Genomic DNA, 26550 nt, shown 5'->3' with positions numbered 1-26550 from the left:
AGGGAGGGCGTTCCACAGGGCTGCCTTGTTCCTACTGAGTCTAAGACTGTAGAAGTTAACACTTAAAAAAATCTATTGCAGAAGGTTTTGCAACTGAATTATTTGCACATCTTTATAATATGTTTAAAGGGACGCAGGTGGCGCTGTGGGTTAAAGCCTCAGCGCCTAGGACTTGCCGATCGAAAGGTCGGCGGTTCGAATCCCTGCGGCGGGGTGCGCTCCCGCTGCTCGGTCCCAGCGCCTGCCAACCTAGCAGTTCGAAAGCACCTCTGGGTGCAAGTAGATAAATAGGGACCGCTTACCAGCGGGAAGATAAACGGCGTTTCCGTGTGCGGCTCTGGCTCTGGCCAGAGCAGCGATGTCACGCTGGCCACGTGACCCGGAGGTGTCTCCGGACAGCGCTGGCCCCTGGCCTCTTAAGTGAGATGGGCGCACAACCCCAGAGCCTGTCAAGACTGGCCCATACGGGCAGGGGTACCTTTACCTTACTTATAATATGTTTGTTCCTATTGGGATTGCTCCTAACATCTTATAGGAAAGCAAACCTAGATCCGGTTCGCACTGAGCATTAGGGGTGGGGAAAAGATCCTTTCTGATCCTGGAATGCCATGTTGAGATGGCCGTAGTTTGGCCTCCAACAGATCTATCCGTAGGCAGAAAGGAATCATGATGGGAGCAGTGCAAAACTACCTCCAGCTGTTAAGGCTGCCAGGGCTTCTATGCACTTGGGAGAAACCAGTGTGGCTCATTTTAAGGTAGTGCCTGTTAAGCTTGGCATGTGCAAGAACTTTCATTGGGCCACAACACAACAAACTGCAATGAGGACCATTTAGCCAAAGCCTTCAGCACACTCTATTTTCAGCGAAAGTGGTAGACACATATGCAAGGATCAGCACTAGTGTAACTCAACTTCCACCCCTTTCCTCCCCCTGTATGCACCCACACAGCCCCCAGCATCTGCTTTGGAGGTTTGAGGGAACCCCCAGAATAGCCCTAGGGGGCATGTGGGGGGAGGGGAGAAGGAGGGAGGACTTTCCAGCACACAAAGAGAAATCTTTGCCATGATGGACTGTTCGCTTTGGCACTGTGTTGAACACCAGGCTCTCCCAATAGCTCAGTCGGTAAAGCATGGTACTCTTGATTTTGGGGTCTTAGATTTGAGCCCCATGTTGGGCAAAAGTTTCCTGTATTGCAGGGGCTAGATAATCCTCATGCTCCCTTTCAACTGTACAATTCTATGATTCTATGATTAAGGAGGAGGCGGCGGCAGGGAGTTACAGCCCCTTCCAGAAAAAAACACACCTGGGAATATTTGAAGGATATCTATTTCAGTAAAAATGCAAAGGACCCTTTGGCATTTTAAAGATGAATGCATTCAATTTTGTGAGGAAGACCTTTCTGCTTTAGACATCTTTTTGCTTAATTTCCAAGCATCTGCCGTCTCAGCAACGTTCTGTTAAAAGAATCAATACAGGGCTTTCTATCCCAGCAAACAGGTGATTTTTAACACAAATTTATTTTGGTGTTTGGATCATTTTTCACAGGATTATCTCCGGATTTCTCATCCTCGAAAATGCAAAAGGTAGAAATTACTTTATCTGCTGCGGGATGGGGAGGGAAGGTCAGTGATAACTTAAGTTACTGTGGCTGTGATGCAGTGTATCTATGCCAGCTCATTTTCTTTGCAGTGAAAGCCTGCTTTTCATCATGTTGTCCCTTTTCTAAAGTTATCCATAACCACAGCAGCTTTTAAATTATTGAAAAATAAGGTTTTACAAAGCCCAGTCTGGGATGCTAGTTCTCCTGCGCTGCATAGAGCTCACTTGAACTTACGGGGACAGGCTAGTGCAATTCCAACTATGTCAATGTGTTTGTATACTCCATATTTTTATGGAACATTCAAAACATTTTTGCTATTTGTTGGCAGCAAAAGGGGACTATGCTGGTGATTTTTCAGGGAGGGCTTCTCCCAGTGGCAGTAGTGGCAATCCTCCAGCTGGCGGCTAACCCCCCATCTTAAGGCGCCTTGTTCAGCAACTTCCTGTTTTCACCATTTTCAATTTTGTATAATACACATATGCAAGTAAGTAAAAAAAGAAAGTGATAAAAATGCTTCTTCTTTTTTTAATAGGAGCACTTGGTCCACAGCAACAGCTCCCTGCTGCATATTGGATTCTTTTGGAATCAAAAGGTACATTTTGGACCATATCTGCAGCATTAGCAAATCATATGCTAAATAAACTGAATAGTGCACATAGCACCATGGAGTGGTGCCTGACACGGAACAGACATCAACACAGCAATTGCACCTGTTATAAATCAGCATATAAAGTCCGTGCAACCATATACAAGTGACCTCATGGCACAGTGTAGATTGCTGTAGATTAGTAGAGCATGGGCTTGAATTTGATTGCCACAGAACCAGCTGCAAAAATCCATTTACTGAGCAGCATTTAAAATTTAAATATTAAATCATAACAAAAACCAGGACAGGATCGCCAGATTAGGATTCTCAGTCTCAAGGATAGCTGTCATCAAGTTGCCAGATACTGAGATGAAGTGAGTACAGTGGTACCTCGGGTTACATACGCTTCAGGTTACATACGCTTCAGGTTACAGACTCTGCTAACCCAGAAATAGTACCTTGGGTTAAGAACTTTGCTTCAGGATGGGAACAGAAATCGTGCGGCGGTGCAGCAGCAGCAGCAGCAGTAGGAGGCCCCATTAGCTAAAGTGGTGCTTCAGGTTAAGAACAGTTTCAGGTTAAGAACAGAACAAATTACTTAACCCGAGGTACCACTGTACTACTTTTCCTGTCAAATGGAGGAGGCTTTTCCTGGCCTCTTGCCATATTGACAGGCACTCCATGTGACATTATTTGGACACATGCCTGCTGACTTGCTAGTAGCAATGAGTGCAGCCATGGTCCACCGTTGTCATTGGCTCATGCTGAGTAAAGCAGGACGGTCCGATTCATCTGCCACTGTGACTCAACTGACAGGACCACCATAGAATTGTGGAGTTGGAAGGGACCCCAATAGTCATCTTGTCAAACCCCCTACAATGCAGGAGTCTCATCTAAAGCATCCATGACAGATGACCACCCAATCAGTGAAGGAGAGTCCACCACCCTGTGAGGCCTTGTGTGGATCCCAGATCCCCTCAATTGCTGCTCATTGCTTGGTCATCTACGGCCCTCTATCCTATCACTATGACTTAATCAAAAGCTGACATTTATTCAGAGGGAACCAAGGCAGTATAAAATAGAGATGGTCTGAAAATATTGCATAGAGCTGATCATTGTTCCCTTTTCAGATGAAAGTCATTGCACTAGTTAGTACTGCTTCTGCATGTTTGGCGTAACTATTTGCTGGTTGTCCACACCTTCCTAAGTACTTGTCAATAAGACCTCTTCCGGATGAATTTGGATGAAAGCGGGACCATTTCTGCCCTTGAAACACACTTTTTATTTTCCTAGGTTTCTTTACTGGGCATGAGGAAGACACGGAGTTCAATGGCAGTGGCATAGTCTGTGAAGAAGGATACAGGGTTGTATCTAGGAAAAAGATTTACCGGTATATGTGTATAACACTGTGATGCCAGATGGCGGTGTGGAGTCCCATCTTTCATTAGTGTGATTTCCCTTCATGAAGTTTACAACGAGTTTGACTGAAACGCTTCTTTAATGTGTCTTGATCCATCCTATGTTAAAGCTACTGTTCTGAATTTTGCCCCGTGCTCTGCTTATATATCACAAACTGCTGCAAACATTAAATAATGGATTTTTTTTTATTTTCCAGAAAAATGAAGAAAGCACTGCTTCAGGAAAACAACAGAAGGTGGAGGAGCCATATTCCAGTACTGTGTTTTCGTATCTATCTCCCATGTCCAAATTACAACAGAATGAAACTGGACAGACTACAGGAATGTTTCAGATCCAGACAAATATTCCTTGTTTGGTTGCCTTATCCTTTTTTTGAAAAAAGATTATTTTGCATTTTTATAGATGTAACATAGAAGAAGACACCCCCTTCCATCACAAGAGTACCTCCAGAAAGTCAAGATGCTCCCATCTTTTCGATGTACCAGGATTCCAGAACCATGCAGATGCTGAACTCCAAAACCTTTCCTATTGATATTAGCATTTTCTCTCTGTAACTTAAAAAACCAATATCTTTTTTAGATCTCTAACATTCCTCTTGCACTTTCTATTTTTCGATGGGACAGTGTGTGCTCTTAACAAAGCAATGGATTAAAGAAACACAGCAGAGAGAACACATCACTATTATTGGAGCTGCTCAGCTCTCTCTCTCTCTCTCTCTCTCTCTCTCTCTCTCACTCTCTCTCTCACACACACACACACGTAGTGATCCTTGAGTGTGTGCTTGGGTTGTTGAATTGTGTGATAAATGAAGACTGTGAATGGCTATATTGGACTGCATCGGGGCTTTGCATGGATGGACTTTAGAGATCAATCCCCTTGATCTAATGAGCGATTCATCTAACTCTTTTCCAGTGCCAGTTCGGTGTTATTCAGGACCAGTACACACGTGGGTAATCTGCTTGGAAACTGGCCCTTTTCAGTCCAGGATTCCAATGTGCTTTGATTCCAATGAATGTGAATGGATTATTAGGAGCACCAACTAATTATATACTCCACTTTCCAAATCATACTGGTCCGTCTTCTGAGTTGAATATAAGGATAACTAAGAGAAACTAATGGGAGAACAAGGAGACACAGTCCTATCCCCTCTAGCCAGTTTATGGCAACATGTGATTACCAATGAGGGCAGGCATGGGGAACCTGTAGCCTTCCAGATGTTGCTGGACTACAAATCCCATAATCCCTGAGCATTTAAAGCCCTAAATGGCCTCAGTCCAGTATACTTGAAGGAGCGTCTCCACCCCCATCGTTCTGCACTGAGGTCCAGCGCCGAGGGCCTTCTGGCGGTTCCCTCGCTGCAAGAAGCCAAGTTACAGGAAACTAGGTGGAGGGCCTTTTCAGTAGAGGCACCCGCCCTGTGGAACGCCCTCCCACCAGATGTCAAAGAGAACAACTACCAGACTTTCATAAGACATCTGAAGGCAGCCCTATTTAGGGAAGCATTTAATGTTTAACAGACTATTGTATTTTAATATTTTGTTGGAAGCCGCCCAGAGTGGCTGGGGAAACCCAGCCAGGTGGGCAGGGCATAAATAATAATTTATTATAATATTATTATTGTCCATAGTCCAACAGCATATGGAGGGCAACAAGTTCCTCCTTCCTGCATTAGGAGTACCTGTATCTCACACTGTATTGCACAGTAGTTGCTATGCATTATTAATACAGCATGAAAAAGAAAATAAATCACAAGAAATGAATTTAACATCTTTTGGTGTTTTTCTCCCCTGCCTTGCCCTTCCTGCTGACCTCAGAAATGGCACCCCAACTTCACTCACAATAACTGTAAGCTTTTGCACATGGATTACTACTAAAAGCTTAGCCTTGGGGAAGTTTATTAATTTGGAATTAACAGTTTTCAGGTCATATTTGCAATGCCATGACCTGCAGGTTCTTTAAAGCAAATACTAATTTTAAAAGGACAACATTGGAGCTGCTATTTTTAGCTCAAATACATGGTTATGAATTTAAAATGCAGTTTGAGTTACCGTATTTTTCGCTCCATAAGACACACTTTTTTACTCCTAAAAAGTAAGGGGAAATGTCTGTGCGTCTTTTGGCGCAAATGTGTGGTCCCTGGAGCCAAATCGCCCTTGCCCTGCACTCCTGGGCTGCTCTTTGGGGGTGGGGGGAGGAGCCACGCTGCTCTGCCGGCAGCCTCCACTTTCCCCTGAAGCCCCAGCAAGGTTTGCAAGCAGCAGGAAGGCTGTGTGCTCCTGGGCTGCTCTTTGGGGGTGGGGTGGGGGAGCAGCAAATTGCTGCCTCTCAGTGCCTCCTAATTCAACTGCAAAGGCTTGATTGCCTAACTGGATTCTGAGCTCCATTTGAAGTTTAAAAATATTAAGTTTGGGGATTTCTTCAAGCAGCAGTTTTGCGGAAATAGTCATAAATACACGCAAAGCATATCCACAAACCAGTAATAGTGAGCTCAGCTAAAACTGAGCAGGCATCTGGCTCAGGAACAATTTAAACTGCACAACTATAACCAGACATCCTGTGTGTTTGTGTGTGGACCATGTTCTTAGCAGCTAATCTTTATTGCAGAAAAGAGGCACTGATATTCCACTCCAAATCTATAATCCATTATACAAATTCTTACAAGTACAGTCCACCTATACAAAACCAAAAACATTGTGTTCTCTTGGTATTGAATGGAAGCTATTTATCTGCCCTCTTTTCCTCCTCTGTTCTTTGCTCAGTCACTCCATTTTGAATCTTCCTTTCAAAACAACCATGCCTGTTTTGAGAAAACTTCACAGATTTAGGAACTGGAGCGCAATCATTTGATTTCTTTGCTGTTCCTCCATACTCCAAGCACTTCTCATTTGCATAGCCCTGGTTTCTCTCCTTGACTATTACCACTCTTGATTAATAATAGTAAAATGCTCAAGTTTTAGTTTATGTGACGGCTGCCAATACTGACTTCCCAGTGATAATGAAAACAGCTACATTGTAATGGAATGTCTATCCTTTTTCCATTCTCTTCATTATATACTGTGGTTCACTTTAAAGCAGCAAAGTGGACAGGAGCCACCCGCTTTGCTGTTTTAAATAGTTTAGTACAACATTTGAGTCAGATTTTTTTTTTTCTTGTTTTCCAGCTCTAAAAACTAGGCGCGTCTTATGGTCAGATGCATCTTATGGAGCGAAAAATACAATGAGTTGCTGTTGCTTAAAGGTACAATTATTTGGCAGTGCCTTTGCCAGTCCAGGAGCCTCTAAATAACTTTTTTAAAAAAGCATTAAATTCCAATTTTGATAGAATTGAAGCTCAAAAACATACTCCTGGTTTAAATGAAATTTATAACCAACCAACCAAACAACAACGATGAAATTCTTAGTGCACGACAACTTCAGAATGCCACACAGCTCTCAAAACAATATACTGAGACTTTAGTTATCTATTTAGCCAAGTTGTGCTCAGTGCCACTATGATGCTGTGCCAAGCCAGCCCAAGACACTTTTCTGCCTGAGGTGAAAGACAAGAACCCTATTCCCCATTTAATGCACATAATTCAATATGACGAGCACTTTTATTTCAACACTGGTGATGGGGCAATGCCCTCCACCATATTTGAGGGCAGCAGGCTAGTTTAGGGGTCACAGGGCAGGCAGTGTGGCATCCAGAGATACGCCCCTTAAACCCTCACTGCCACAATAATTGCTAGTAACCCTTCTGGTTTCTTAGGCGGGGGGGGGGGAACCCATCAGTAACTAAAATGGTCACAGTGCAGTGTACATACAGAAATTGTTCCTCATTTCACACTCCAGTTAGATAAACAAGGAAGTTGTTCTTAATTGTAGAAATGGGGCTCGGGAACTCACTCCCAAGTTAACTCGCTGCAGTTAATAGGGTCTTGGACAGGAGAATTCAAACCCCCAATCTCCCATTTTGGAGCGGGGAGGTTGCATCCTCGTTGGCACTAGCCAATAAACCCCCCAAAACATGGTGCTTGAGGCAGGGAAGGGGTCAGGGTAGGGGAGAAACTTGAATTAGTTTGCATTTGTAGCCAAATCTATCAATTCTACACTTTCTGAAACAATATGCAAACTGAAGCACAGCTATCCTTCAGAATTCTGTTATCAGAATTTTGCAACGCAGTTCTGCAACCTATCAGTGTTTACAAAAATAGCAATAGGAATGCGGTGGTCTACACCACTGAGTCTCTTGGTTAGCAGTTCGAATCCCCCCGATGGGGTGAGTTCCCGTTCCAGTTTCTGCCAGCCTAGCAGTTTGAAAGTTTGTGAGTAGATAAATAGGTATCGTTGTAGCGGGAAGGTAAACAGTGTTTCCATGCTCTCTGTCTTCCATCGCAGTGTCCTGTTGCACCAGAAGTGCTTTAGTCATGTTGGCCACATGACCCGGAAAGCTGTCTGTGGACAAACACTGGCTCTCTCGGTCTGAAAGTGGAGATAAGCGTCACACCCCATAGTTGGTTTCGACTGGACTTAACTGTCCAGATGTCCTTTACCCTTTTTTTTTACCTTTACAAAAATGCATAATTATTAAGGAAAATAATGCAGAGTCTGCTGTGGGAAATAATGAAGGCAGTGTTTAAAGGCATATGTACTCAAGAAAAATGAAGACTCATTAAAATATAGAGGTCACCAAAGACACAGAACAGGAAGTCTCCTCTGTGGAACAAAGGCACAGGACAACAAATTCAAAACATGAAAAAGCATAATTTAGGGGAAAATGTGCATGAAAATGAAGATACTAGTGAAAATATCATATGAAAAATACATTATATTAAGAAAATTGCTTGCAAAAAGGTGAAAATTAGTCAAAAACTGCCTCTACAAATGTGTTTATTAAGAGAAATTCACACTAAAATGCTGGTGAATTTTCAGAAGGATTTTTTAAAATTGCAAATTGCTGCAAAATGGGGAGAGCCAAATGAAGATTGGAAGAATGAGAAATAGAGAGAACTGAAATTGACACATCCTTCCATCCCTAGTGGGGCCCTCTGCTGGATCCCATGCCAACTGCTGCTGGGACCAAGAAACAGAGTAATGTGGAAAGTAGAGTCCACCCAGGTTTGGTATTTAGGCCTGTGTTTTTTAACTTATTCAGAAGATTAGTGAATGGTGGCTCAGGGGAGGGCATTCTCTCCCTATGTTGTGGAACTCTCCATAGAAGTGTGCCTGCTGCCTTCATTATATAGCTTTTGGCAAATGCTGAAGATGTGCCTCTTTACTCTGACATATTTTTCGGACCCACTTTATTTCTGTGAATCTAATTTGTTTTAAACTATTTTTAAGATTGTGTTTTAATTGTTGTAACCTGCCCTGGGACCTTAGAGTAAAGGGTAGGTTATTATTACTACAGTGGTACCTCGGGTTACATACGCTTCAGGTTACAGACTCCGCTAACCCAGAAATAGTGCTTCAGGTTAAGAACTTTGCTTCAGGATGAGAACAGAAATTGTGCTCCGGCGGCATGGCGGCAGCAGGAGGCCCCATTAGCTAAAGTGGTGCTTCAGGTTAAGAACAGTTTCAGGTTAAGAACGGACCTCCGGAATAAATTAAGTTCTTAACCCGAGGTACCACTGTACTATTGTTGTTAATAATAAATGAATGAATAATGGTATAGAGTTAGGAGTGAGGTGGTGAAGTTGTTGATGATACCAAATGGTTCAGTGTGGTTTTTGTGAAAAGCTCCAAAAGATTCTCTCCTGATGGGATGAACAGTCAGTAAAATGGCAAATGCAGCTCATTGTAAGCAAGTATAAAATGATGTACCCTGGGGCATTTTTTGGGAAATTTTGCATATACTCTCAACTGACCGGGAAAGAGATCTTGGGGTCAAAGTGGGGACTGAACTTGAATACTACTTATGGGAACTGTTCTAAACTTGTGGTTTCAGCATTTCTTAGTTCCTTTTTGCTTTAACTTGTAGTCACAAGCATAAACAAACCATTCATTACCTCAGTACCAACAAGACCATGAGGACCACACTCAGCTGCCTTCTTCTGGGTGAGTAGGAAATTGATAGGCTAAGACATTCAACATAAGCAAGGAGAAATAGCTCAGAGGCAGAGCAAATGCAATGCACGTAGAAAGTTGTTGATTCAGGCTGCATATGCCCCATATATTTAAAGGCATATTTAAAACACATTCGCCCCCAAATGGTTCTGGGCATGGTAGTTTATGCTATAATTCCCAGCACCATCAAGAAGCAAAAGTTCTCAGGATTCTTTTCTCCCTCCCTCCCTCCCTCCCTCCCTTTTTGCAAGGGGATGTGCTTTAAGTGTGTTATAAATGCATGGTAGTATGTATGTACTGTTAGACAGGTAAGATACTAGCGGGTGATGTGAAAGACTCCTGCTTTCATTGGAGAAATGTCGGAGGTTGTGCTGTTAGGACTGGCTTGTGCAGGAACTTTCAAGTTTCATTGTGATGCAGTAGAATGAATTGCTGTGAAGACCATTTAGCCAAAGCCTCCATCACACCCCATTTCCAACTCAAGTGGCAGACTCTGATGTTCTGGGTGGCATTCAACTAAATAAAAGCACTAGTACAAGGGTAAACACTAGTGCAATTGGACCTCCCCCCTCCTACCCCTCTATGCACTGCACACTGCCCCCAACTCTGCTTTGGAGGGTTGAAGAATCCTACAGAAAAGACACAGGGGGAATGGGAGGGGAGGGGGAAACATTCTGCTGCATTGGAAGAAACCCTTGCTTTGACAGAACATTGTCCTTGGTGCTATGCTGGATACAACCCTTTGTAATTATGATTAAGATGGAAGCGGGGAGAGGAAAAGGACAGACACAAACCTGGAACAACCAAAAAGCATTAGAGGAAATCCGTTTCTGCAAAATGTGAAGAAGTCTCTGGCATTTTAAAGATGAATGTACAGAATTTTATAAGGAGGAACTTTCTGCTTTAGACATTTGTTGCCTCAGCAATGTTTCTTTTTTAAAATAAAACTCAGTATGGGGCTTTGTATCCTGGCAAACAGCTGTTTTTAATATTGTTTTTTAAATATTGGTCCTAGGATTTGTTATTTGTCAAGGGATTTGTCTTGGATTTGCTGTTGTGCACGAAGATGAAAGAGGTAAAAATTATTTTCTCCTGGAGAATATTTGGAAAAATGTGGGAGGAGCAATTATTGATTCAATTTTTACCATTGTTTACTATTATTGTAATGTTGTTGAAGAGGGCAATGTTCTAGGCCTCTACTCCTTCCAGGTATCCATCTATTTAAGAAATGTATTTAATCAAATGATCTATCAGCACATGTGATGGTCTTGCAAAAGAGTACAAATTTTGGGAAAAGGTGATGAAGGAAATTTCTGAATAATAGACCTCAATCTGTGGTTTCAAAATATTTTTATGGGTCAAATATAGACTTAATATATAACCATAACATAGGAACTGAAAGTAATGTCAAACTGCACGTGCATTGTCCTCTGTACCAGACTTTGGAATGAAAATAAAAGGGTGGAGAATTCCTGATGCATGGGTTTCACTTCAGAAGATGGCTAGCTAAAGATCCGGACAGAAAGTGAGATGGGGAGAATTAATATAGGCAGCAGTCAGCTCCTTAGTTGAAGCCCAGGGACAAAGGTTAATCCCTCTTTCTTTCCTTTATCTGCTGAATAGTCCATAGCTTTTATATTATGTACACATCCTATCCTCAAATGCACTAGAAAGTACTTCCATGTAAACATATCTTGTTCATGGGACTCTGCTTCTTTAAAAAATGTTAACAATTGCTGTTTCTTTGTAGGATCAGGTGGTCCACGACAATGGCGATTAGATAAAATTTTGAAGCCTTATGATATAGGTATGTTTTGGACCATGTCTGCATCGTTAGCACCTGTAAATCCCATGCTGGAGCAATTGAAAGAAAGGGTCACAATGCACATTGCTCCGTGGAGCCTGACACGGAACAACACGGCATTTGCACTTGTTATGAATCAGCGTGTAAATGTTATACGAAGCATGTACAAGCAACCCCATCACACAGTAGAATTTGCCAAAAACGTGTAGGCCATTGGCATGCATTTGATTGTCACAGTATGTACGCATTAAACCATGACAGAATCAACTTTAAAGTTAATACAACAGGCTAAAGGATAGTGACCTGGGTGGCAGTGCGAGCCTTGCCTCACCTTGGATCAGACTGATTTAACTGACCAATTGTGTTGCAAATAACTCGGTTCTGCCCCCCTCCCCCAACATAAAGCTTGTCCCTCTAACATTAAGCTTGTCCCTCTAACATTAAGCCTGCCCCCCCCCAATAAATCCTGGCTATGCTCTTGGCTGCCACCATGTTATTCTTACTGGTATAATGATGTAGAGCCCTGACCCTCTCAGAGACTATCAAGCCAGTATAAAATGGAGAGGGTTTGAAAATATTGCATAGCCAGCTGGTGGCAGTTCTTTCTAAAAGTATTTTGCATGAAAATCAGTGAGCTCATACTGTTTATATATTTGTCATTGTGCTAGTTAGTATTGCTAAGTAATACTGCTTATATACTTGCGGATTAAATATTTGCTCCTTGTACACTTCTTCCTCGGGTGGCGCTGTGGTCTAAACCACAGAGCCCAGGGCTTGCCGATCGAAGGTCGGTGGTTCAAATCCCCGTGACAGGGTGAGCTCCTGTTGCTCGGTCCCTGCTCCTGCCAACCTAGCAGTTTGAAAGCACGTCAGAGTGCAAGCAGATTAAAATGTACCACTCCAGCAGGAAGGTAAACAGCATTTCCGTGCGCTGCTCTGGTTTCTCCAGAAGCGGCTTAGTCATGCTGGCCACATGACCCGGAAAAACTGTCTGCAGACAAACGTCGGCTCCCTTGGTCAGTAAAGCGAGATGAGCGCCGCAACCCCAGAGTCGTCCACGACTGGGCTTAATGGTCAGGGTCACCTTTACCCACATCTTCCTAAGACCAACCAGTTCTTCTTTGCCCTCAGTGCAGGAGGGAACAGCTTGCTTGTGGAATACCATTTTTATGTTTTCCTCTGTTTAGTTTATGTGGATGATGAAGACAGTATTACCAGTGAAAATGGCACATCCGTAGACTGTGGTCCTAACTCTGTTTCATATAATAAATCCAGCTGTGCCTGTGAAGAAGGATACAGGGAAATGACAACTTTGGGAACCGGTCAAACCAGTTGTGAGAGTAAGTGTGTTAATTCTCAGATCCTTTATATGGCATCTACTTGAGCTGCACAGTGATGAATGGAAATTCGATTTTCAGTCATTGCTAATGTCATAACCAATGGCAATACTCCATTATTGTTCTGTCAATTCTAAACTGTTTCTCGGAGGGTTTTGATTGTCCTTGTTTCAACTGGCTTCTTTATTGTATGTTTTAATAAATGACGTTTCATTCCTCTCTTATTGAATTGCTATTGTGTATTATAATCACAAATGAATGTCCTAATTGATTCTATAGTTGTAAACTGCTTACAAGGCATTCTGGAATGCAAGAAGTATAAAAGTTAATAAATAACACTGGGTTTTTAGCCATCCCAAAGGGTAGAAAGTATTTCTTTATTATCAATAAAATCCTAATTCTGTAGATGAAAAGATGGTGCATCTGTCAGGATCAGAAGCCGAAGCTCTTTAGGCACAGATATCAGCAGAGGATTGCTGCAAAACCTGGTGGGTTGGGGGTGGGGGCTACAATATATTCTTCACACATAGCAGTCTTCTCTTACACATATAAGCTTAAATGATTATTATACAAAAGCAATCCATGCTAAAAGTGGTTAGTATTTAGAAACCTGAACTCTTTATACCCCAGTTCAATACATTCAGAAATAACTAGAAGATATAATTTTTGATCAGAACAAATGGTGGCACAATCTGTCATCTCCACACACATAACAAGCACACAAATCGTACAAGTTTACATGGAGCCCATGCATTGCATGTTAGTTGTACATTATGTTTTCTTTACAGAAATTCCCTACCACTGCCAACCAGATATTGTAAGACAAAATGGTGGTCTAGGGGCGTGTTTCAATGCAACAAAACCAGAGGTATGTGTTTGTGATATGTGTGAAATTAACACAGTTCTGTAAATCTGATATGCTTAACCTTACTGGGTTGGTTGGTATGCTAACACTGTCAATGTTTCTTCTTTGAAATGCAAATGGTGATTCTCCCCACTAGAACAGTAGTGCTAAATGCAAATTAGATGTTTTCATTGTTAGCTAACGCACTCTCATTCTCCAAATCTGTTGAAAATTGAGGAAACTGGAGGGAAGGAGCAAATTGGACAAGGAAAATGCTTGATTCATGTTCTACTCACTCCTTTACTTTATGGATAAAGGACATTTAAAAAATGTTGAAGTGATTCCTTCCCATCTTCTGGAAATTTGTTTCTTCAGTTGGGCGGGTGGGTGGGGAAAACCATTTTCAACTGATTAGAAAAATAATTGTTGGAACACATAATGAAAATCTGTGCTAAGCATGTGTGGGAGGCAACCTGCTTATGATTTCTATATGCGGAGCTAATTACTCTATATATCCTCGATATTCATATATATATATATATATAATATTTTGTATTGCTCATTGTTTTAAAGTTTACTGGTTGTAAAATGCTTTTGTTGTATTCTGTCTCTGAGACTTTTATGTTCGTCACTAATAAATGTAATAAAAATTATTATTATTATTATGTTCCAGACCTCACTCTGATGTTAAAGACAGGGTGTGTTAAGAAAGGGGTTGGGGGAGGGTTGTGAAAGAACCACTGTTTTTGTGAAGAGCTGCTGGAAGGAAAGGGAGGAAACTGAAATAGGTCTTATCTGCCCAACATCTCTGTGAAGTAAGTTTGGCTGAGAGATAATGGGCAGATCCACCCCATACATTTACAACATATTCAATGGACAATAATCAACATGACTTCTTTCGCAAAATCCTGGGAACTGTAGTTTATTCAGAATTCTGCAAATTGTAGCCCTGGGAGGGGGGAACTACAGTTCCTAGAATTCTTTGGGGGAAGTAATTTGCCTTAAATGCACAACTGATCTGCCCAGCAACGTGGCCAAAGCTCTCCTAGTCAGCGTCATAGCTAAGAGGGGATTTGAATCTGGGTGTCTCTAATCCTAGTGCAACCATTATAACCACTATTTGGCCCAGCAAAATATTTTCTGCTCATGCCTGGGGCAATATCAGACCATTTGACGTATACTACCTTTTTTTTGGTATTTCATTGTATTTCCTTGTCAGCTGATCTCTGCCAACACGCATTTCTTCTCTTCTCTTAGAATTACTTCAGCCATAACAGCAGTTTCTACTGCTCAGTGGTAGGGCCAGCCTTCAATGTTTTTTTATCCTTCTGTGAAAATGGCAGTGTGATACCAACTTCCTTGCAGGTAAGGCTTCCCAAGAACTGAGGCAACATTTGGCCACAGCATCTCCTTCCTGAGAAGTTCTATGCCTTCCTGTTTGCAAGACTGTGTGGTTTCCTACTGTGTACTGTGGTCAGTGAAGGGTGGGTGGATCTATGACAGTTTACACAGACAAGGCTTTCAATGTTCAAAACTGTTTCATTTCAAACAAATAAAAATATGGAGATCATGTGGCCCTGCCGGTGTTATTGGACTAGAACTCCTATCATCCCTACCCATTATCCATGGGAGAAGAATATAGAAAGAAAGATAATATTTTTTGGTCTTGAAGTGGTCTATGTAGTTGATATTAAATTGTAAATTTTGTTGTTGTTTCACAATTAAAGAACAGACAGACAGGTAGATATTTTCTTTTGCTCTAGGATAATGTACAGCCATTGAGCCGTACAAAATCTGCTGTGCTATGTACACATTCTGAGAATTCATTCATTTATTTATTGAATTTTTATACCTCCCTATACCTGGAGGTTTCAGGGCGGTTCACAAAAAAAGATCACGATATATGAAATCAAAATAAAAACAATAATCCAGTAACACTCCCCTCCCCTAAGAGTCACATTTAAAGGGTATAGGTCAGCCAAAGGCCTGGTTAAAAAGGAATGTTTTTGCCTGGTGCCTAAAAGTGTATAATTAAGGCGCCAGGTGAACTTCCCTGGGGAGAGCATTCCACAGACAGGGAGCCACTGCAGAGAAGGCCTGTTCTCATCTAGCTACCCTCCTGCCTCTCTTGAAGAACTGATTGTAAGAAGGCAAGCAAGGTTTTGAATTGTCATGTGGTTTCTTTGCTTCTTGTAATGCTGCAGGACACAGTGGGCTCCGTTGACAAACTTCTTGTCAGCAGTTCCCTACAGAGTATTGAAACACATGAGGAGCGTGTATCAGCTGTGACATTGGTTTTGGACGGACTGGCCTCAGCCGCAATTGCAAAAGCTATTGCATCTCCAGAGCACCAATCTCAGACTGTGGTTACTAACTCAATAGGTAAGGAGAATTGTCCATGGCGTTTTCTTGGCAGGGATACTGGAGTGGCTTGTCAGTTCCTGCTCCAGGTGGATCAGGTTTAGTCAAAACTCTCCACTATGACCTGTCCATCTTGGGTGGCCCTGCACGGCATAGCTCATAGTTTCTCTGAGTTGTTCAAGCCCCTTTGACACGACAAGGCAGTGATCCAACTACCACACAACTGCGCTCATTTCACATGCTAGCAAGGTTATGCTTAAAATTCTACAAGGCAGGCTTAAGCAGTATGTGGACCGAGAACTCCCAGAATTGCAAGCTGGATTTCGAAGGGGCAGAGGAACCAGAGACCAAATTGCAAACATGCGTTGGATTATGGAGGAAGTTAGAGAGTTCCAGAAAAACATCTACTTCATTGACTATGCAAAAGCCTTTGACTGTGTTGACCACAGCAAACTATGGCAAGTTCTTAAAGAAATGGGAGTGCCTGATCACCTCATCTGTCTCCTGAGAAATCTCTATGTGGGACAAGAAGCTACAGTTAGAACTGGATATGGAACAATTGATTGGTTCAAAACTGGGAAAGGAGTACGACAAGGCTGTATATTGTCTCCCTGCTTATTTAAGGCTGGACTGGATGAATCCCAAACCGGAATTAAGATTGCCAGAAGAAATATCAACAACCTCAGATACGCAGATGACACAGCCTTGATGGCAGAAAGTGAGGAGGAATGAAAGAACCTTTTAATGAGGGTGAAAGAGGAAGCGCAAAATATGGAAGCTCAACATCAAAAAAACATTTTTGATGTTGAAGCTCAACATCAAAAAAACTAAGCTCATGGCCACTGATCCCATCACCTCCTGGCAAATAGAAGGGGAGGAAATGAAGGCATTGAGAGATTTTACTTTCTTGGGTTCCATGATCACTGCATATGGTGACAGCTGTCACGAAATTAAAAGATGCCTGCTTCTTGGGAGAAAAGCAATGAGAAAACTAGACAGCATCTTAAAAAGCAGAGACATCACCTTGCCGACAAAGGTCCGCATTGTTAAAGCTATGGTTTTCCCAGTAGTGATGTATGGAAGTGAGAGCTGGACTATAAAGAAGGCTGATCGCCAAAGAATTGATGCTTTTGAATTATGGTGCTGGAGGAGACTCTTGAGAGTCCCACGGACTGCAAGAAGATCAAGCCTATCCATTGTGAAGGCAATCAGCCCTGAGTGCTCACTGGAAGGACAGATCCTAAAGTTGAGGCTCCAATATTTTGGCCACCTCATGAGAAGAGAAGACTCCCTGGAAAAGACTGTGATGCTGGGAAAGATGGAGGGCACAAGGAGAAGGGGACGAGAGAGGATGAGATGGTTGGACAGTGTTCTTGAAGCTACTAACATGAGTTTGATCAAGCTGCGGGAGGCAGTGGAAGACAGGAGTGCCTGGCGTGCTCTGGTCCATGGGGTCACGAAGAGTCAGACACGACTAAACAACTAAACAACAACAACAGAGATTTAAGAGGGCTTTCAAAGCAGCAGCAGCAGCAGCAGCAGGAGGAGGAGGAGAAATGTTTTGTTTGTCTTCATTTTATATTGCTGAAACCCAGTGGATAAAATTCTGCTTCTCCTTTCCTTCCTTCCTTCTGTTTCCTTGTATTTCTGTTATGATGCTAACAGAAAGCCATGATTGGGGATTTTTTACCAACTATATTGGAAGTTTGAGAAGGAAGGTTTGGAGATTTTGAGAGATTTGTCGCACATAGGGATGGAAGAGAATTCTGTTTGGTCTGCACTTTAAACAGAACATACATGATTTGCAATTAACAGACTTATACATTGAGTGGAACACAGTTAAAAACTCCCCTGCATACAAAGGGGGTTGGGGGATGAGTACAAAATGTGTATATTAGGAGAAAATGGATGAAACCACACAAACATTTTTCTTCAAAAAAAAGGTGCAGTAAATGGGATGGAACAGACTTATTATTGAATGCATGTGAAACCGACTTAAATGGAAATAAGCTGATCCATACACCCCTAGTCATTTATAGTGATGGGTGAGCTCTCAATGGCTAGATCGGGAATGAGCTAGGCTTTTTGTGAACTTTCATGGTTAGTGTTTGGAAAAGTCAGTGTTTCATGGTTTGTGTTTCATGACATGTGTGCTCCTGCCTTCATGTCTGTTGCAGTCCGTTCTGGGATTTGCTTTTTCATTGTCCCACAAACACATTGTTAGTCATCATGATGTGTATCTAAGAACTCATGTCCCTTCTTTGCTCATTGTAGTGATTCAAACCCACATAATAAGTGAAGAGGTTATTTCAAAAAATGAAGCTCTGCATTTAGAGGCTCAAGAAGACCAAATGACCATTGATCCCAGAGCAGTGATTGACAGGATCACCCAAGGTATGCTTTCTGCTCATTTCTCAGATAACACTTGTTCAAGATAAAAAAATAGCCACTTATCACAGTGCTTCTAAATCCCTTAGAAAAGTGCCTTGAATATTCTCTTTCTTCAAACACACCAAACTTTTTACTATCTTTACCATGTACTTTTAACTAGTTTCATTGACTGTCAGCATCAATTTGACCTGTATTTCTCAGCATTAAAAAAGTGCAACCTAATTGTACATATTTGAGAAGGAGGTCCAGTCTTCAGGTACAAACCACTGGCCCTGGCTGGGAAATGAGAATCTGGGACTTGTGGCAGGACAACTAGAAAATATGACTCCCTATCCCTTGTGGATGTGGTGTCCCTGTGCAGGGACAAACAGTGCATTGTGCAGACAGCAGCATGAGAAATTTATATGTGTGGAATTGCCTAAGGGACAATCAGATTCTTACTCCTGCAACACTTTATTCTACCAAAGAAAAGTACATGTGTGTATACCGAGGGAATCTTTGGTATGTGACATGTATTTTCACTATTCTGCCTCCGATATTCTTTCTGTCTCTTGCAGGTCCTGTCGCTGTGGCCTTTATGTCATACAGTGGACTGGGATCATTCCTGAGTGGGATTCTTCTGGATGAGACTCAGCAGAGCAGGGGAATTCTGGGAGAAGTCTTCCGCATGAACTCCAGGATGCTAAGCGCTTCCACCAGCCGCTGGATGAGGAATATTTCCAGCCCTGTCAACCTCACCTTTCGTCACCTTGAGGTGTGTAAATGAATTCTGGAGAGGAGATCAGGAAAGTGTTTTTTCTGTTCATATTGTGAATATCTATTAAGTCGTGAGAGAGACCCCTCCCCCAATGTCAAGGAAAATGTAGAGCTGGGACAAGACCCTCAGCTGAACTCCCTGTATACATCCAAGCTTTGCTCCCTGACACTCAGATTCACAGGCAGGTATCCTAGTTTATCAGAAATGTTGTCGTAGACATACCATAGTTCCTTCTGTTTGTCATGTAATCTTTACCTGTTACTTTGCGGCTCCTATTCTTTGCATCAGAAAGACGCATAACTTTCAGTGGACTTTCTCCGGATCTTCCTCCAACCCTTCCCCTTTCTTACAGAATAAAGTTCCCCAGGAAAAAGTGGTTTGTGTCCACTGGGACTCTGCAAGCAGAAGTGGTGCCTGGTCCCCTGAGGGCTGCCAGCTCCTCCAGTCTAACAGCACTCATTCAGAATGCAGCTGTCAGTACTTGTCCAACTTTGCTGTGCTGATGGCCCCCACTCCCAAGCAGGTAAGTCAGACTTAGGCCTGACAATGTCTGAGTTCCCTGTTGGAGGAAAGAGTGAAAGACCAGACCCTAAGTCACCACTAATCCATTTGTTTTGGGTCTTGTTATAGTACCGTATTTCATGGATTAGATAGTGTGAGGCTACTCCAGAGTTAGTGGTGGAGAAACACGTTCATAGAATACTTCTGCAAACTGCTGCAGGTTTCTCTGTTATCATTAATGGTTAAAAGGGCAATTCAGACACCTGATGTGCCACACTGGTGAGGGGGTGGAATCAGGCTGAGGTGCTGCACACCAACTTTTTATTGTATTTAAGGCATAACTATTAGGTTTAATAGATGATAGATAGATGATAGATAGATAGATGATAGATGATAGATGATAGATGATAGATGATAGATGATAGATAGATAGATAGATGATAGATGATAGATGATAGATGATAGATGATAGATAGATAGATAGATAGATAGATAGATAGATGAGAGATAGATAGATGATAGATAGATAGATAGATGATAGATAGATAGATAGATAGATAGATAGATGATAGATAGATAGATAGATAGATAGATAGATAGATAGATAGATGATAGATAGATAGATAGATGATAGATAGATAGATAGATAGATAGATAGATAGATAGATAGATGATAGATAGATAGATAGATAGATAGATAGATAGATAGATAGAAAGACAGACATTTCAGCAAGATGCTCAGGATCACTTTAATTTCCCTTATGGAATCACTGGAGCTTGTGGAAGCTGAGGATTTTGTTCCTTTATGGAATCGAAATCTGCTAGATGCAGTGTAAAAAAACCATGTTTATCAAAAGTCAGTTTTTGGTTCTGAGAGCCACTGTCCTGTGTTACAGGGAGCTCTGATCCTCTCCATTATCAGCTACATTGGACTGATCATCTCGCTCATCTGCCTCTTCTTGTCCATTGTTACCTTTCTCTTTTGCCGCTCCGTCCAAAACAGCAGCACCTTCATCCACCTGCAGCTGAGTTTGTGCCTCTTCTTTGCAGACCTCATCTTCTTAATCGGAATTGACAAAACACACAACAAGGTATTTTGGCACATCCTTGAAGGATATGGCAGAGACTCGATAACTCTGCTCACTACCCCATCCAGTCATGCACTCTGATCCAAAGCAGTACAGGATTCTAGTACTAAGTACTGACAAAAGGGTGCCTTTTATTTCCATTCCAGATCCTGTGCTCGGTCATAGCTGGGACTCTGCAGTACCTCTTCCTGGCCTGTTTTGTGTGGATGTTCTTGGAAGGTGTGAACCTCTTCATCATCGTCAAGAACCTGAAAGTGGCAAATTACGGCGGTACTAGCAAGTGCATGAAGATATCCATGTACCTCTGTGGCTATGGGCTCCCTGCCATGATAGTTGGCATTTCTGCAGCAATTTCACCCGGGTCCTATGGGACCCATTATCAGTAAGTGTCCGTTTTAGAATATAGGGAGGCAGGGAGATCCGCAAAGGTCATCCTTTGAAGTCCTCTGTTTAAAATAATTGGATTGCCCATGTAACTAGTGCACCTCAATCTTGAATGTATTTTCTGATGGATTTTATTATCACTCTACAGACCCAGGTTTGTGGGCTAACAGACACAAAGACCAGCTAAGGTTTTCCAAGCCCTTTCCACACACCCCAACACAATAAGGAAGTGGTAACTGTGATCTTAGTTAGAACGTCACTGGGCAGATGTGGATCCCACCTTCCCTGCAATCGCTGGATCCTCCTCCATCTATATTCAAATGGACATACTGGGCATTAGACATAAAACAGAATCAATCTGCATTGGGTTTCTATTTTCAGAATGAAACTACATTTATGAAAAAGTTTTTTTGAGGGGTATATAGTGAGGAATAGTTCCAGACTGTGTGGACTAGTTAGGGGAAAACAAACAAACAAACAAACTGAGTGAACACTGAATGTAGACGATATAATGTTGTGTACATGTAGTCGTGTTTTCAGGTGTAACTGCAGTTTTGGTGTTTGTGGGTTTTCCAAAAGTTATGTTGATGGTATTTCTTTTTCCTTAGCTGCTGGCTTAACCATGAGAAAGGTTTTATCTGGAGCTTCCTGGGACCTGTCTGTGCCATAATCGTGGTCAGTAAAAATAGCTCTCATTCTCGAAAAATAACAGGAAAATGGGGCAAAAACACAAGAAAACACAGACTGCTTGTTGAACATCTCCCTGCTTTATAACTGCTAAAGGAAAGGAAATCTTTTATGGGCTGAGGTGCAGAATTCATAATTCTTGTTGTCATCCAGATCTAGGCCAGGTCTTTGGCTTCATCTAATACTTGAAAGGAGTCCTGAGAGTTACTTCTATATTTGCCCTCATGCCTTCAGTTTAATTAGTTATCAATAATGTGCAATATCTCCTTTTTGCTACACTGATATGGGCTACAAATAATTTTGCAATGTCACTAGAAACTTTTTCAAACTGATAGTGAATCTGCATCACTCATCTAGAAGCTGGATATGAATAAAGTAAATTCCAGAGAGTTTGTTCATTGAAATGTCATCCTGATTGGTTTTCACAATATTTGCGGGAAGGTTATACAATCACCCAGTTTATTATTTCTGCTTAGTTCATGGAGCAGTTACATGAGTTACCAGTACATTGCCCCATCATTTTATTTCCTGCAAAAGGTCTGGTGTGTGTGTGTCTATGTTTTACAAGCGGGTTTATTGCATGTAAGCACCAAATTTGTTTTCATTGCCCAACATAAATTTACTGCTTTGCAATTGAACCCCACTCACAAAATGCAACAGTCCTAAGAATTATGCTTCACATTTTCCCGTGGAGCACTTTTTATCCTTTCTCAAATTATTTTTCTTTTTCTCAGATCAACATTATGTTTTTCTGCCTTATTCTGATGATCTTGCATAAGAAACTTGCATCTCTCAATTCTGAGATCACTACCCTCAGAAATACCAGGTAAGATAAACCACATAGTAGTGCAAAATCCATCTGCCTAGTTTTAAGTGGTGATTTTAAAAACTGGACTTGGTGATTTGCACCTGAGTTACTGGAACACTTCAGACATTATATCAAATCTTGACTGCTTTTCATCGCTACCCACAACTTTTCCAAGTCTTATGAAGCTTTGGTTTCCTTCTATTAAACATGAGTGAAGAACATGTACTTTCAAGGACAGCCACTGAGAAAAAGAGGGTTGTCTGGGATTTGTTCAGATAATACAACTTCCCAGTACTGCCCTTACCTTTTCATGGCATCCATGCTGTTGCCTTCCTCTTTTGTAGGTCACTGACATTTAAGGCAATGGCCCATGTTTTCATCCTTGGTGTGACTTGGTGTCTAGGCCTCTTTCAGTTTGGCCCTCTGGCTGAGGTAATGGCATACCTGTTCACAATCACCAACAGTGTGCAGGGATTCTTCATCTTCCTGGTGCATTGCTTGCTGAACAAGAAGGTAATGTATGGAACAAGAGAGGGTAGTACTTAGAGCAAGCAATATCAAATAAAATGTGGGCAATAGGATACAAGTGTCATTTAAATTCTACTCAATATTGATCCAGAGCAGATTCCAACATACAGTTAGCGGAGTAAAAACTTAAACCAGAGGCAATGAATATTTCATCCAGCAGAGCTTTACTGCTATTGAAGGCAAATGAGCATAATGGTCTCAAATCCAATACATTCGGGATTGGCACTGTCCATAAGAAATCCAGTTGCAGCAGACTTAACTTAAACTTACAATACTTATAATAAGTCTTAAACTTAACACTAACCCACAGAACACCACACCAGACGGAAAAGAGATAGAAAGAGAAAGTAAGTGAAACGCAGGCTCCTTCTGGCCCTACTATTATAGTCGGCATGACCTTGACAGAAAGAGATAACAGAACCAGTTTAAACCAGCTGTACTCAGCTTCTCAAACATCATGAAGTTTCTTTCACACAGAGAAGCTTCCAGAATCCTCTTGAACTAAGTAGAATAGGAAAGATCTCTACACATCAGATCAATAGTTTCTGTACTAAGAAATGCAAATTGACAACAAGATATAACTTAGTGCAAATTTTCAAGGCTGACTCCTGGTTTGTGGACCATTGAACAAGGGACAATTTTGTTCCTTGCTCCCTGCAATACTCACTCCAAAGAAACAGAATTAGATTTAGTGTTTTTATGGGGAGACTAGAAATCTCTTCCTAGTAGCTTTGTATTTTGAATCCTCAGGTGAGAGAAACATACTGGCGTTTGATTTCTTGCAAGAAAGATGTCAAGCCTCCTGCTTCTGACATGACAATGACTTCTGTCCCCATCACCAATCCCATGGTAAGAAAGGTGCATAATCCAGATATCTTAGCAATAATAATGTGGTTACCCTTGCTTCTGCCAGGTATTCATGGCATTCCATTGGATATCTACACATTTAGGGGGCAGATATGCTTCTCCAGCACATGCCATCCTCCTAGTAGAAACATAATCTCTCCACAGATTGTAGCTGGGAGAAGATAGCTGGGCCATCATCTGGGTATCATATGCCTGGCTAGAAAGAGTAATGCTGGTGCAGGTTCTGAGATGTCTATGATTTCTGTACCTGTCAGTGTCCCCATGGTAAGACAGATGCATGATCCAGACATTTTCTCTAACCAGCAGTGATATGGTTAAGCTTGCATCTCTCAGCCCCTAATATTCACAGAATTTCACATTCTTCGGACATCTGCCCATTATAGGTGACAGATTTGCTTCTCCAGGGCATTTGTTCCTCCTACTATGAAATGCCATCTATTCACAGATAGCTGAGCTGTTGTGGGATTTTTATATACCTGGCCAGAAAGAGCAATGCTGGTGTAGGCTGTGCATGATGTTGTACCTTCATTTCTGGGAGTTTTTCTCTACCTTTCTGGTTCAGCAGTAAATTGCTGAGTCAAGTGAAACCTTGAAGCAACCTCGATGAACTCTAGAGAGCAATCAGAGCTCTGCCTGTAATAAAAAACATCACTTTGACCTGTGCTGTGCTGGGCATTTTGAAACTTTCTTTTTCAACCATTCATTGCATGAGAATTTAAGACTCCCAAAATATCATGGGGGTGGAGAAAGGAAATTTCTTGGAAGTTTTGAGAGGGGTTTCCTTTCTTTAACTTCATCAGGTGGCCAAAGGTTTTCTTTTTTACAAGCTTTTTAAAATTTTAATCCCATTCTGCTGAAATGGTGCAAAGCTCTTACTGCAGCTTCCCAATGGCCACACCCAATGGAAGGGAATTTCAGCCCAGCCTTAATTTCAGGCTCATTTTTTAATAAACTATTTGGTTTATAACCCTAGTACTGATCACTGCCTTGCAGGGTTTAACAGAGAGGAACATGGTGGGAGGAACATGTTCATTGTGCAGCCTGGAGCTCGCACAGCAATTGCGCCCTAATTAGTCCCAATACCACCGCGTGATTGCAGTGCAGCCAACTTGGGATGCAACAGATTTTATAGATCCAGTATTTCATGGAATGTTTCGTAGGAAATGTGTTCAGATATTATGGATTACAGTTTTTAAAAGGACTGCTTTTTACTATTAGAGTTGCAGGTTGAGTGTTGTAGAAAATTCTCCCTGCTGTTAAATGCTGGTTTCTTAAAGGCTGAAGTGGCCAATAGGTTTCTGTGTTAAAGGTAGACAGACTCACATATTCTGAATTTCTTTTGCTTATGTATCATAGCCTGTGACCTAAGGAACTTCTTTCCTTATCTTTTCCAGAGGAAAGAGGAAAGCACTGCTTCAGGGAATCAACAGATGGTGGGATGGGGGGCAGAGCCATAATCAAATACCATGTTTTGGTCTCTTCCTTCTGCATCCAAAATACAACTGAATGAAACTGGACGAACTACAGGAATTTTTCATATCCAAGCAATTATTCCTTGTTTGGTTGCCTTCCAGCTTTTTAAGGTACCAGGATTAAAAAAACCATGGAAATCCTCATTTTCAAGACATTTCCTATTGCTATTACGATACACTGTAGATCTCAAACACTCCTGTTGCCCGTTGAAGTTTTAGGTAATAGAACATGATGAGCTTAACAAAGCAATGGACATTGAACAGAGGAAAAGACTCATGGCTGTCACTGGGACTGCTTCATAGTGTCTTGGCAACAGTACCCTAATGGCAATAACTACTTACTTTAGGTAGCACTGATCAAGTCTGTACCTATATATTCATATTCATATTCATATTCTGGCTGAGGCCTTTGAGGCAAATTTTCCTTCGAAACCCAGGTTCTCACAAATATTTGGGAACAGAAGAAAAGCTCAGCTAATAATTTCACCTGCTGTCACTTGAGATGAAATATGTATACATATATGCATACATACACAAATACGATGATTCTTGAGTGTGGAGAGAGAGAAAAACACCAGGAAACACAGAAAACGTTTGTTGTTATTTATTTTCTTTCCCTTTCCTGCCCCCCTTGTTGACATCGGAAATGGCGCCCTATCTTAACTCAGATTAACTATAGGATTTCACACATGAATCGCAAAAAGCAAAACCTTAGCTTTGGGACAGTTTATTAATTTGAGATTCATAATTTTCAGATTGTATACTCTATGCCATATTAGCAGGTTCTTAAAATACATCATCCAGATGCTTATTTTAAAACAACACAATTGGAATCACTACTATTAGCTCAAATATCTTGCTATGAAGTTAAAATGAAATTTGGATAAGCTGATTACATGAACAGGCACAATTATTCTAGGTTGCCTTGGCACCAAAACCTGTCTGTTTGCCCTGTCAAATGTACTATCATATTCTCAAAGGTGCTTGTTGAAAGCCTTTGAAGACTTGAGACACTGCTGCCAGCATGAGCCTCCGAGTGACCCAAACCTCAGTCCAAATACCCAAAACCTAT

The 26550-nt window shown here is 41.6% G+C and overlaps 1 protein-coding gene across 1 annotated transcript; it reads left to right on the top strand.

Annotated features, from left to right (window-relative positions):
- The first annotated feature begins 1536 nt into the window (after positions 1-1536).
- LOC307218220 (adhesion G protein-coupled receptor E3-like) lies at positions 1537-26069 on the top strand. Its single transcript, XM_079980313.1, has 21 exons — positions 1537-1582; positions 2132-2191; positions 3479-3549; positions 3801-3871; positions 9564-9640; positions 10665-10724; positions 11400-11456; positions 12641-12793; positions 13579-13658; positions 14892-14999; positions 15839-16016; positions 18270-18389; positions 18944-19140; positions 19496-19666; positions 20541-20735; positions 20879-21114; positions 21725-21791; positions 22538-22629; positions 22956-23129; positions 23895-23988; positions 25401-26069. The coding sequence occupies exons 5-21, from the start codon at positions 9610-9612 to the stop codon at positions 25461-25463; spliced, it is 2076 nt and encodes a 691-aa protein (XP_079836439.1). The 5' UTR covers positions 1537-1582; positions 2132-2191; positions 3479-3549; positions 3801-3871; positions 9564-9609; the 3' UTR covers positions 25464-26069.
- Positions 26070-26550: the final 481 nt, after the last annotated feature.

Source organism: Podarcis cretensis (assembly GCF_951804945.1).
Source record: "Podarcis cretensis genome assembly, chromosome: 6".
Taxonomy (NCBI): domain Eukaryota; kingdom Metazoa; phylum Chordata; class Lepidosauria; order Squamata; family Lacertidae; genus Podarcis; species Podarcis cretensis.
The sequence above is the reverse complement of the archived record's forward strand: the minus strand, read 5'-3'. Positions and strand labels throughout refer to the sequence as shown.

Excerpts from the sequence above, each read along its gene's own strand:
- LOC307218220 (XM_079980313.1), top strand. The coding sequence starts at position 9,610 with ATGAGGACCACACTCAGCTGCCTTCTTCTGG. Across the intron at positions 10,725-11,399 it reads TGTGCACGAAGATGAAAGAG|GATCAGGTGGTCCACGACAA; the intron begins GTAAAAATTATT and ends GTTTCTTTGTAG. Across the intron at positions 15,000-15,838 it reads TGATACCAACTTCCTTGCAG|GACACAGTGGGCTCCGTTGA; the intron begins GTAAGGCTTCCC and ends GTAATGCTGCAG.